Source organism: Parasteatoda tepidariorum, chromosome 3 (genome assembly GCF_982258835.1).
Source record: "Parasteatoda tepidariorum strain Cologne lab strain chromosome 3, Ptep-v5.0, whole genome shotgun sequence".
Classification (NCBI taxonomy): domain Eukaryota; kingdom Metazoa; phylum Arthropoda; class Arachnida; order Araneae; family Theridiidae; genus Parasteatoda; species Parasteatoda tepidariorum.
Window position 1 is genome coordinate 36124435 of NC_141757.1, and position 14223 is coordinate 36138657.

The window sequence follows — 14223 nt, forward strand, 5'->3', positions numbered from 1 at the left end:
TTCAGTAGCACCTAACCAAATGCAATCATATGAAATGCCCACTATCGACACTTAAGGGGACACGTTAGGGCATATATCAATAATTCTAAAGCTGGCCTGTATTGATGTACCTTTTCTAAGAAACTACTTATATCGCTTTGAAATTTTGTGGGCATATTTGTGATTATATCAGTTGTATGCCGCGATAATGTTTTAACATTAACAAGAATACTTTTTGATTAATTAAATGAGCAAATATAATTGTTTAATACCTTGTCTCCAGACTTTTTGTCCCATATGTTATCTGCCAACCATTTATCAGTATTTTTTTCTTATCGCTTCAATAATTATTCTGTTTTCTCAATTTGAAATGAAGACGGGATCCCAGGTTGATTTTAATCTATTTTAATGTCACCAACAGTGGGTTCTCAGAACACGAATTCTTATCGTTTCAAGTCATTTCGTACAAACAAATAAAATTGCATCACTTCTTCGTTTGTCAATATCAGATTGTTGCAAAATTACTTCGATTTACCGAAATCTTGATCTTTAACACCACTTTGAGTTTAAACACTCAAATTCGTGTTAAATCTGAAATTAAAGCAGAAAAAAAACTTCTGTTACCTTTCCTAGATATTTACTCAAAATTTTTTTTAAAAAAAATAAAAGAAAAAGAATATTATTAAATATAATTAAAATGTACTAAAAATTATAATCTTATTATTGCGAGCACTAGTTACCTAATGCTCAAATGTCTTTTTTTCCTGTATACATAAACATAATATATTTATGGATAGACTTTTATCAACGCCACAGCATTTCAAGTCATTGGGTTGCAAAAATTGCATTCATTAATGTTTGTACTCTTGTCATTGAATAAAATTGAATGCTTTTCAATCCCGGCATAAATTTGCCTGTTAAATCGGAACTATTGAAACGCAAAGACATAAATTGGTTGTTTATTATTTACCTTAACTATTTACAGAATTCTTATAACTTGGAAATCAGATATTCAAAAGACAAACGTATATAACATATTATGAATCTTACTGCAGTTGTGACAAACAAGACCTGTTTTTAAACTTACATATAATTCGAACAATAAAATTATAATAACAAGTCTGAAATAAATCAACTCATCTTTAGTTCACTTCAGTTCTAAACTTTCTTAAGAAGTCCTAAAATTCTTTTCCGTCTACAGTATTCATATTTATATTAAAATCATCGCGAAGATAGCAATTCGCGATCACAACGCTCGAGTACGCCGTCTAGCGGGAGCCTGTAAATATCAGACATTAATTTATCACGTTTTCATTTAGTTCCATCAAAGTCATTGACAGAATCAGACGCCATTTTTTAGCAGCAAATAAGAAACAAAATTTCCCTAAGGAAAAGGCCGAAGAACTTGAAAAAAATCTCCAGAATATTAGTAAATCTTTCAGGAACAGAACACGCCAAACATTTGAAGAAAAATTCCTCAATAATTTTTAATTTCTATTATCAACAAACTTGCAACTGATGACTTCCGATTTCGGATACTGTTACAGATGTGTGTATTAAGGTAAAATGCATTTCTTCTGTCTTCAATTCATTACGAATTAAAGTGAAGTCAACATTGCTTTCGTCATTCCAGTGAATAAATATAAATTCAGAACATACAGAATTGTAATTGTTATAGCATATTCTTCTTCGTTATAGAATAGTATATATTTCTGTATCCATATAATTCGGAAAACAACAATAAAAAATTATCCAAGTTACTTGAAATAGTGCCATTTGTGCTGATTCTTAATTAATTTTAATCGTTTTCTTGGTAAGTATTTTTTAGTTTTGAAAGAATAAGTTCAACTAGAATTCAGCTATTCTGTTTTTAGCTACATATTCAAATTCATATCAATTATAAAATTTTGCTGTGTAGTATGTTATCTAAAAGTAATGAAGGGATAAACTATGTATCTATTATTTGAGAATAAAGTTTTCAAACAAGGAACTTATAATTTTGGAATTCTCCGGGAATTATAAATCAGGTAAGTGCAATGATTTTTACAATAAAAAATTTGCTTGCAAATATTTTTTTTTCATTTGATGATGGTTCTCTACAGAATGGTTTTTTGCGTCTGATTAAGAACTATAAGAATGATAAAAAAAGAAACAATATGAAAGTTTTTATTTCAATGTAAAGAATTCTTAAAATCGTTTTTTCATCCTAAGAATTCTTTATTTTCCGTTTTTTAGTTTATAATTTTTTGATAAAAATTGTTCTCAAAATACTTTTTTTGAAAAATTAAATGGTATAACATTATGTGTTTATGTATACTTCTTGTATATTCCAATGTTTGAAGTAATATGATTCAGAAAAGTATGGAATAAAAATTCGGTACTTACGTATTAACGCCACCGCCGCTACAGATTTGGAGGTTTTTAAGTGCCGCCAATCTGCACTTAAAATTTTTGCGACAATTCATAAAATAAAACACTTTATTTAAAATCAAAATAGTCAATCGGATTTCGGTGGAAAATGAGCCGATATAGAGTTTAGCATAGATTCAAAACAATCATATCGCCATATGGACTCTGATAAATAAGATTCCAAATGAAATAACATTTCCAAAACGTACGTTTACCAAGATAAAGTTTCATGTTGTTGTTAATTGGTACATTTTCGTTTTTTCGGTAAAATATTTCCCTCCTGAAAAAATAAAATTGCATCTTGTTTTGTTTTTGGCAAATCCCAAAGACGAATTTTCGTAGCACTAAAAATGGCGACAAAAAAGAATTGTTTTTTTTGTTTTTGTTTCGTCAGCATTCTTTATTTTACGTTTCTTAGTTTCTAAATAATGATTTTTATTGAAACTTGAAATTTTTTGATAAAAATTGTTGTCAAAAAACTTTGTTTACAAAATTAAATTTCATAAAATTATGAGGCTTATGTATACTTTTCGTTCATTTTAATTTTTGAAGTAATATCATTCTTAAAACTATAGAATATAAAGTTTAAATGGGCCTTTCATGTTATATCATTAAATTTAGTAATACTATTTCTCGGGCATTAGGTTTTAACTGGTATAAGAATATACATATTTTTTTCTGTTAATGTACAAATATTTTTCCGATGTGTTTTGGATATTCCTTCTCTAATAAAAATAGATACCATTTTGTTTTCGGTTGTACAAGAAAGGATATCAAGCATTTTTCTTTTTTAAATTTAATAAGCCACATTATAGAAGGAACGTTGCAATGCTACACGCTACATTAACGACGTCTCCAGAGTAACTGAATGACGGTTCATATAGAAATCGCAGGTATGCGTCTCATACAACAACGCCCCCTATAGTTCGTTGCGATCGCGAATTATGAATAAGTTAATCTTAGTAATACTTTAAATTGATATTATAATAAACATTAAGAATGCATGCTGGTGAAAAGACAAAATTCAGTCTAGAAAGCAAATCAACTCCAAGAAGATTAAAATTATCTTCTGTTTTTATTATTCGATCTGTTTTTCATTAATGTTCATGTAAGTTCAGCTATTTTATGACTTTCTAATATTTGTGATTATGGCTCTGAAGCTGTTCTAGTCAAAAAGTGAGTGGACGTGAAAAACCTAGAACGACACCTATTTTCCCAATAAATTTTTAAAAAAAATAAAGATTCACATTTAATATAGGACATTCAATTCAGTTATTAAATAATATTGATAAAAAATCATGGCATTTTAGTGCACATTGTCTACCGTCGAAAATTTTACTCAGCTATTCAATAATATTTAAATCCCTTTTTTTCGATATTTAATGTTAGAAGATACATTTAACTGCTTCATGAATAATACTTAAATTTTCAAAGATGTGAAACATTTTGGTGTAGACATGTTCAAAAATTCTGAAAATATTGTATTACCTGAGTTTAATAAATGCATTCTCTTCAGAGAGAGTCAGCTTTTAATTGATTTTGAGTTAAGGAGTTTTCACTGTATTCTTAGCGTTCTAGTTTCAAGACATGAAATGGAACAATGCTTGAACATTGTTTTCAAGCCGATAGTTACGAATCTAAATGTTTTCCGAACTTTGTTTACATTGTTAAAGACATAATAAATGCCGTCATGCTTTGAGTTTAAGGACCATTGCTTGTTCTTTAAAGAAAATCTGATTTTAAAGTAGAGAAGTAAAAAAAAATAATACTACATACGATTTAAAATTTAATGTGAGAATTCAACATAAATTGTTTTGTACTTATATTGTCTCAATCAAGCGTTGACATAGTAGGTAATAAAAAAATATTGGTTATTACAGATTTTTTTGTGATATGTTTGTTTTTAATTGTTTTTTTTTCCTTTGGTAAAGGGGCATCGCACAATGTATAAATTTACATACATGGAAATAAAGAAAAAAATAAGTTTATTATTTGCGTCATCATTTTATTAATTATATGGCAGTTTTAACATTGTTTAAATGTAAAATAGCAACATGCAATCAGAAAAGAATAAATATACCTGTAAAACATATGGACAATCCTATAATTAAATCGTTTTTTGTTATAATTACCAACATGTTATTCAATGATAATTAAATTTATAAATTTTGCTACCTATATATTGTAATTTTTGGTATATTTGTAAGTCAATGGATTGAATAGTTTCATAATAATCCACAACTCGCCATTTTGTTCTATCATTAGTAATGCATGTGTCGATTTGTGAGTGGGTGCAAATCCAATCATTTGAAAAATTATCATATTGTGCACATTTTTTTGATTTGGTTGGAATTTCTCATTTTCGTATGAAATTTACCTCAAAGGGTCAAGCACTTAGTTACATGCGTGTGAAAGAGAGAGAGATAAGACTTTCAATTGATTAGACATCGATTTATCAGTACGAAGCTGAATCATTCCTTGAACAGGTTTCTGATTTATCTCCTCTCATTCTATAAAGATAGAGACACTTCATCCCTTAATTTTCTTTTTTTTTTTTTGAGAGTTAACGGAAAATTTCAGGGATATGTATCGGTGTTTTTCGTATTCAAAATGGACTCTAGTGTCGCTGTCACGGCGATTGTCCAGTAATCCCGTGAGCAGCTTGTTGCCGGTGCATGATGAGTTCATAGACAGGCACATCGGACCTAGAGAATCTGAGCAGAAATTGATGCTGCGGCAGTTGGGATTTCAAGTAAGTCAAACTCTATTATTTTAAACGACTTTTGCAAAAAGTTTACTTAATTTTTTAAAACTTGAGTCTTACTGACAACCAGGGCCGGTTTTAAGCTTGGTTCTATGCTACGGAGTTCATATACGTAGAGAACACTGCCATTATTCTTTTGCTTGTTAATTAATGTTATTGCTCAAACACACGAACTTTGATATTTTGAAAGAAAAGAAAACGAGTAACAACAAAAAAAACTATTTTATTATCACTTATATCGCAAAAAAAGGTATAAATATTTTGGCAGTTCTCGATTAAGCTGTAGCTCATTACGCAAATCCAACTTTGCAGACAACTTTTAAAAATTTAACTTAAAAAAATTTTTGTATGTCTATGAGTCACACACAAAAGGGTGTATTCATTTCTACTTACATTCATTTGTATTTCCGTAAAGACTGTATTTTTACACCATTTACAATTTAGCTGCTGAAAATTTCCAAAAGTGTTATTAAGATATCTTGAAATCTTTTCATGAAAATCTTTCGTGAAAATTGCATTATTTATCTCAATGCACAACAAGTTTTAATGTGTAGAAACCTGTATTTTTGCTAAGTGATAAATTTTTAAAGTATGTGTATTTAAAAAGTTTTTTTTAACATGTCTTTTATTCTTCACTTAAAACACAAAAAACCGCAAAGTCAAGCGTATATGCAAAAATATCTTTTGCCAGATAAAAGCTCTAATTTTTATATTTTCTAATGTACCAAACGGAACTAACGCAAGAGACTACTTCCCTTGTACAAATTTTACATTAGAATAGAAAATACAATTTCTGAGAATTTCGACACTCATAATAATTTTGAAATACCAGAATTTCCGGCTAAATTATAAGTGAAGTGAAAATGCTGTTATCACGGAAATATAATGCAGGCCTCATAACCATAATTTCTTCTATTCATTTACCTATAGTGGTAAAAGTATGCAGTGGTTAATTTTTAATTCTTCAAATTTTTAGTTCCTTCCAGTTTAAAAGAAAAACATAGACCTCACCTACGTTTTTTTAAGGCACAACTTTTAAATAATGTTTGTTTGTTAAAAAAAATTGCCTCTAATTAGAAATAATGGAATAATCAAAAGTCTAGTCGTTAAATGTAACATCTTATTAATTTATTAACCCGTGTCATTACCTAAATTAGCGCTATTATTTAAACAACGCTAGCAGGATCTTTTAACTTTTTATAAGCAAAAAATTTGCATAAAATAAATGCGTAACGAATGCAAAAAGAGTGACTTGCCCTGAATAATTTTTTAACTTCAGACACTAAGACTCAATCTTAATGGTTCGGGGGGGGGGGGGTTAACAGCAATTATGTTAATGAATTAGTGCACATATATACAGCCACTCAATTATGTTACAACGCTAGCCGACTGAGTCTTCAATTTTTCCTGAAGTTATAATGTCTCTAATATTCATCTTGAAGTTCTAAATTAATGATTAAAAATACTTGTAAATACTTTAACTCTGTAAAGCCTTACAATTCTATAGAATCGTTTTAGACGCATACAAAATTTTGAACACTTTAAAAATTTACAGATGTGCTAGAACATTCGTGATCTATGAAATGAACTCCATTCTAACATTGCATCATTTTTAAATAAAAAGTTATAGAATTTAAAACCATTTACAATCATAAGCGATAAGAACAATTCTCTCTGACGTTATCGGGACGCTTTTCTTAATATTTCTTCTCTCTCTTAAGTAACGCTAAGAAAGAAACGGTTAGTTGTTGTTGTAGATTCGAATAGTTTTCACAAAACGGCTTATAATTTAGTCTCTGTGTCATATTCTATTTACGATTATGTCGCTATTATATTTATAGCATTAACGAATGGTGTGTGAGGGTTGTATTTCTTTCCTACTCCATTAAAGATAAAAATGGAGTTGCGTGAGGTTTCACAAATTGCAAAAATTTATTTTAGTTCGATTATGCGTAAAAAATCATGTTTTTACTTACTCTTAATTATTTTATTCTGCTATATGATAAATTTGACTTGAAATCACGGAAGAAAACTCTGCATTAATAATGTTTTTCCGCATTCGTTTTTCTATTAGTCTAAAAGATTCGATGATGCATGTCATATCTCTCTGTCTCTCTCTCTTTTGTATGCCTGTTAAGGCAGAGGGTGCGATTGTTCTTGTTTTCCCGTGGTGCCATCTATGGCCAAGAATTCGACTTCTGCCACACCCATACTTCACACCCGTTTATAGGGTGAACCCATTCATACATCCATTCATTCATCCACAGTTCGTAATTTTGACCTGAATCAGAGAACGATCAATCTCCAGTACTCCCAGAGGTATTGATTTGTTATGGGAACTTGGAGGTCTTTGCGACTCGATAGATTTAACGTGCATCAGTCACCATTTTACTACATGGGGAGTCTACGGCCGGCGGGGCTCGAACCCACGAACTCTCGGATGGCCCCAGCTCCCTACAGATCAGGTTATCTTTACAAATATATACGGTCCATGTCATCTCTATAAATATATGTTTTATTCAACATTAAAATAAGTTTAAATACCAGAAAAATTTTGAGAAATTAAAATAAATCATAATTTATCTCACACTATTCCTCTTCGGCATTCTTAAAGAATTAACATCTTAAAAGCATTTTATATATTAGCTAAAAAGAAAGAAACTACAAAGCAGCGAACTTAATAACGTCAATTAAAAAGAAGTCTCATTGCAGTTTATGCTCGTTACTACAACTTCAATTACAGCGACTCTTCCATTATAACGATCGATGCATAAAATACTGTTTTCTCTTTCATAGCCACAATGTTATTTTAATATCCATTCATTCCAATACAACGACCGAAACTCAGTCACTTAATTTAGAAAAACTTTCAAAGAAGATATTTAAACCGTTATTTCCTTTAATGCTACCAATACAGTAAATGTAAAACGCCTTTGAATACCCTTTGAATGAAGAAAGAGAGACATCTAAGATGGTCAAAATTAAAGGTCAAAAAGTAGGTGAAACAAAGATTTCTTCATATTGATTACATTAGGTAGAAAAAAATGTTTGTTGCATTTATACTAATACTTGATCTTGCCTCATTCGGGTGGGGGGATTTCAAATCTGACATTGACATTGTTCCTAAAACTACATGTTTTTTAATGACTTTTTTAGTTTATTTATTTATTTTTTTCGGTAAAATGAAAACTAAAATCCTTATATATAACAGGTGGTAGCATGAATGTTGCTATAAACTTCTATGGGAGTTATGTCACATCAACAAAATTAAAATTGCATAGGAACATAGGAATTTACACCCATAAATGTCACCGTAGCCGCTGGAGCCGTACGAAACGTTTATTTGACTAAATTATCTTAATTTCATGTAATCTTATAATTATTGTCGAAAATTGCATTCAAGTTAAGTATTAACTGTTTAATCTTAATTTAATGATTTGGCGACTAACGTGACAATCTCGCCAAATCGTTAAATTAACCAATTTGACGTAGTAAAATTATTAAATTACGTTAAAACATATAATACATATGAACTTATTTGAATGCAATTTTCGACAATGATTATAAGAAACACATAAAATGAAGACAATTTAGTTTAATGTAAGTGCTTGTTCGGAAGCACCCAAAGAAACAATTCATAATAAGGAAGCGTCCCTAGTGGCGTACGACGACATATCTGGGCAAGGGTTCCCATACAGTTTTAATTCTGATGACGCGCTGTAAGTCTCATAGAAGTTTGTCGCAACATTTACGCAACCCGCTGTTATATATAATGTTTTTAAACGTGTATATTTCGATAATAAATAGACTAAAAATGTCATTTGAAAAAAAAATTTAGATTGAAGAGAAAAACCCATTGAAAATTTGGAATCAACGATGCGAAAGATCTGTTAAAAATTCTCATGCAACAGAAAACAAAAAAATAAAGATTTCCACAGCGTTACAGATGCGCCCTTTTAGATAAAACAATTTTGAGTTAAGCGAAGAAAAAAGAGAAAGAAAAAAAAAAATAAGAAAGGAAAAAGAATGTTCCCCTGCATAAACAAAAGAGTACGTTGCATCGACACAGTGAAATCGGCAGGATTTCCAAATAAGCATTTTGAAAATTTTGTTCTCTTGATGTGAAATGTTAGTTCCCTTTCGTGGTTTATTTTTGAATTTAATATTCGCAGTTACACATGCTATTTATCTAAAATTGCAGTTCCGAAACAATATATTATTTTTAATGGATTTTCTTACCTATGTTGTGTACTTTAAAGGGTACTTCCTTTATACATTAACATAGGGAAAAGAAAGTTGTGAAAATAGTTACTTTTCAGTTAATTTCAAAGTTCCTATTAAAGTAAAGCATTGTTTTATTAAAATTAGCCAAGCATTTTTTTAGCAATGATTATATAGTGAAGATATTTTTCTAATAATGTTATCTCTAAAGGCTTTCACCTTTAGAGATACCCGATATAAAATCTCAAAAGGCTTTCGCCTTTAGAGATTTTATATCAAGCCTTTATCGTAGCGTGGCACTAAAACCATTTGGGTAAAACTGTAAACATTTTGGAGAGCTTTAAGAAAAATGCATCACTGTCTTACGCGCTGTAACATTGGAGTGAAATCGTAGAGAACTATATAGTGTAAACAAAAGCTTTTATTTTTTTATTTATTTATTTATTTGTTTTCTCATTTTTTAAAAATTTCGGCAAAATGGCGGCACTCTCGTTCAAATGGTTTCAGTGCCACGCTACGGTAATAAGCTCAAATAATAGTCAGATTAAAGAATAACCGCTTTCTATTACATATATGCAGGAGCGTAGCGAGCAGTGTAGAGGGCAGACTGCCCCCTTAAAGTTAAAGAGGGATACTCCAATCAGCCTATCGAGAGATAAACATATTGATTTCTTTCAATCGGCTTTTGTTTCTGATATTTTTTTTTAAAAATCAGCAATAAGGTCGACTGAAAATATATTTTGCCCATAAGCAAATTTCTTTTCATTTTTCTCTGTCAAAGCTTTGCATTAAAGAACAAAAGACGGCCAGATAAGTCGATACATTTTTTCGGTCGGACTTAGTTCTCGCTAATTTTGCTTTCAAATAGTTAGCTGTTTGTCTGAAGAAAATATTTTTCCTTTATTATTTTTTCTATCACCTACGTCTAGGTTGTAATCAATGTTATTTTTTATTTTTTAAGCCATGAAAAATTATGTGTCATAACTTATTTTGCTTCTCCATTCGATTGGACTGATGCGAGTAAGCAGTTGTATAAATTTGATTTTGTGTTTTTACGATTTTGATTTTTTGTGTTTTTACGATGACGATTTTTCACAGCCATAGCTAAAAACAACATTTCTTCTCCCCATTTAACTTTAATTCTTCATATCACATTGAGTTTTGATTTAGTGAGAATACAAAGTATTTTTCTTAACCAAAAATATAATTTTTTCTGCATCGTTTACTGTTTAATTATTGATGCATATTCTTTTAAGCAGAAATTAACAAGATATTATTTATTATCAATAGTAATATTTCATTTATAATGAATTATAAAAAAATACTAATTAAATATAAAATATGAAACAATTAAAAATCTCAGGGTTTTTTCAAAATTGACCATTAGTTTGGTTTGTAACAAATTTGAGTCGGGTAATTTTGGATTTTGTTCCCCCAAAATCTATCTTCCGCTACGGCCCAGCGTGTATTTAAAGGTTTCGTTACTTAATTAATCATTAATTAATTAATCAATTCGTTAATAATTTTTCTTTGACCAACAGTAAATTATTTTTTGTTTCACAAAGAATATTTCTAACAAAATAACACAAAATTTTTGAAATGTGTATCCTTATTTTGTATTATTTATTTAATTATTACCATAAAGTAGGTTTACATTAATAATTGCTTCGATCAGGAACAGTCTATTTTTTTTTTTGATTGTGTCAATTTATTTTCAGAATATCGATGAATTGATCAATCGTACAGTTCCTCATAACATCAGACTGAATCGCTTGCTGGACATCGATGAACCAAAAGGTGAGTCATTCAAATTAGTTTAGAAAAAAAAAGGAGATGTCTTCAGAAAGTGCTCCATGACACGCAATCAATTAAAGTTCATTATTGTAATAGGGTTCCTTATTGTAATAGGGTCAATATTATTTCACTAGAAAATATTCTAATGCGTATGAATTAGAATTGCATCCAATCATATTCAATTGCCTCTATTGTTACTCTAATTATTGGATTTATTTAAGAAGAATTAAATTTTTTTCTACCTCCTTTATCGGGACCTAGAAAACAAAATTTTCCTTTATGTTTCCACTATTTTGTTATAAAATATTTAAATAAATAAAATAAAATAAAAAATAATAATAATAATAATCAAATTTTTTCTCGATAACTTGAGTTTTTCAGCAATACACTGGAATTTATTTTTTCTAAAAATATAAAATTTAATTTTCCAGATTTTTTTTCAAATAGAAAAAATGTTTTTAAAAAAATACAGAGAAAAAGATCTACGCAAGCTTTCGTTAACTAAGAACAGCTGATAAGTAATACTGACCTCCCTACCATAAAAAAATACGATTTAGTTTCCCCTCAAAAGACCACGAAAAATGCACACATAATTAATAGAGAACATTCTGTTGAGAACAGCCTATAAAATAACTCGAACCTATAGTATAGAATTGAATGATTTCGCTGTCCTTTCTTCCCACTGACCAAGTGGTTTTTGATAGTTTAAATTTTTATATACTTCAAAACAAATTTCTTCTCTTTAGTTACAAACACCGAGGTTAGTGTTATCATTTTCAGTTTTTGCTCACATACAAGTATTTTTATGACGCTACATTATTTACTAAAGCAAAGACTAATAAAAAGTTCATTTTATTTCAAACCAGGTCCTTTTATAAGCTTTGTTTTTTTCCCCTTCTGTTGTCAGGTGAACACGAACTGCTGAATCATCTACGCCAAATAGCGGATAAAAATGAAGCCTGGAGGTCCTATATCGGAATGGGTTACTATAATTGCCTTGTTCCTCACTGTATACTACGAAACATATTTGAAAATCCTGGATGGTAAGACACATTTATCTATTCTGATAAATGACAAGATTATGCCTCTTAACCGACCAGCATTCTCCCAAAAAAGAAAATGACTGTAAATTTCTTAAATTTCTTAAATTCGCCATTTTAAATTTCCAATTATTTTTTTTAAAAAAGTATCTGTGTTAGGGAATCTCAGCGAAAAATTTTTGTTCTCAGATCATTAAACTGGAAAGGTAGAACAGTGAGTTTTCAGATATCCGTTTAGAAATTTTACTACTAGTTCTTTTGTTTTAGGAGGATGCTGGTCAACTTAATGTTGTACACTTTTGTTCGTGATCATAAATCGTCATATCAGTTGTTTTCTAATCTCTTTAAACTGTTTGTTTAGCTTCCGTTATCAGCGTTTTTCGAAGCTCTATCGTCAAAAAGAAATTCACATTTTATGTGTCTTACACTTGAAGCAAGGCTCAAGTTTTAAACTATCTTTATTTTGGCATAAGAAATTGCCTGGACTTCAGAACAAACAAATAAATATTTCAAAATTTATTAAACTTTTTTTAAAAAAATAAATGCAAAAAATAACTTTTAGTAATTTTTTATTATTTTTTATTATTTTTTATTATTTTATTTAATAAAAAAATTTTCTTGTAGGATATGCAGTTTTTACATCATTTTAAAGAACTTAATTTTATATGGTAATGCAATTTTAAATACAAAATTTGAGCCAAATTAGTCAAATAGTTCCTCAGAAATTGAATTTTTAAGTATTTTTTTAAAAAAATAGTTCTACTTTTCTTGTTCAATTTATTTTTAGAATTCGACACAATAAGAACAGAAGCAGATGGGAAAGTGTCGTTTGACAAATCCGTCATAGCAACGCCCCATTTTTGGTGACCGTTAATTAAAGAATAGCTAGACATCAAATTGACATAATATTATAGAACAAAAATTTTATTTGTCTAACATAAAATTCGCTTTTAAAAAAAAAAATCACAATGGCTATTGTTTTAGAATATTTTAAATGCGTTTTCATTAGAACATATGAACAAAACGAGTAAAGTACACATTGGCTTAAAAATAACACAATTGGGGAAACGCTCATCACGAAAGAATTTGTTTTTAAAAATTAATTTTTATTTCGTAATTATTTTACCAAATATACTGATATAGGCATAAAATATTATAATATTGATATATTTGGTTATTATTAATACAGTACCAATACTAAGTGGTCAATGTTGATGCTGTAAAAATAAGGGTCTTACGGCCCCTTAAAAAGGATATGTACTGGAAAAAAGTGCTTGATAGCAGTAAATTTTTGCTGTCATGAATTGGCCGATATCATCACGTTAGATGACGATAAATACAGTTAATCTCTAATCTAATAAGCTGAACTACAAAAAAATGTGTTTTTCTTAGTATAATAACGTAATGAAAGCCACCGGGAAAGACAATAAATTATAATAAATAAAAAAAAGAAATTAATTTAGCTTTATTAGTTGATTTGCTTAGAGGAAGAACCAGGTAAGTGACATTTTCAGAAATGCTATAATCAGGGTAAGAAGAAAAAAAGCGGTCTCCGAACTATTTTATTACTGATTTATATTATTATTACTTGGACTAATAATTCTTTGCCTTAATTTATTAACCACTGCCTAGTTTCAAAATAAAAATCATGCAAGCATGCTAAAACTTAGTATTGTAAAATTAAGATTAAAGTGAAAACAAAAACAATTCTGTCACATTAAACATACCCATATTGCCTCAACCACTTTACGTTATTTTAACTGATTCATAAATACCTCTAAAAATGTCACATACCTGGTTCCTCCACTGAGCTCTTCAATAGTGACGATATATGCTTTTCAGTTTTGTACATGATTTCGCAGTGTTGTTGTTCAGTACTGATTAATTGATTTTTTTATATTCACTCTGTATGAAAAACGGGTATTCAGCTAGTATAAGATATAACTCTTACGGCAATATTCATAAGCTCTAGAGTCCTTTCGATTACTGCGATACATCCGATATCCAAGCTTCAAG

General features: G+C 29.4%; 1 protein-coding gene across 1 annotated transcript in view; it reads left to right on the forward strand.

Moving 5' to 3' along the window:
- The first annotated feature begins 4851 nt into the window (after nucleotides 1-4851).
- The window catches only part of LOC107445969 (glycine dehydrogenase (decarboxylating), mitochondrial), a 62064-nt gene continuing 52692 nt past the window's right edge, over nucleotides 4852-14223 (forward strand). Inside the window, 3 exon segments of the mRNA XM_087159063.1 lie at nucleotides 4852-5140; nucleotides 11092-11170; nucleotides 12075-12210. Of these exon segments, the coding sequence (XP_087015189.1) occupies nucleotides 4973-5140; nucleotides 11092-11170; nucleotides 12075-12210 (383 nt within the window). The 5' untranslated portion in view covers nucleotides 4852-4972.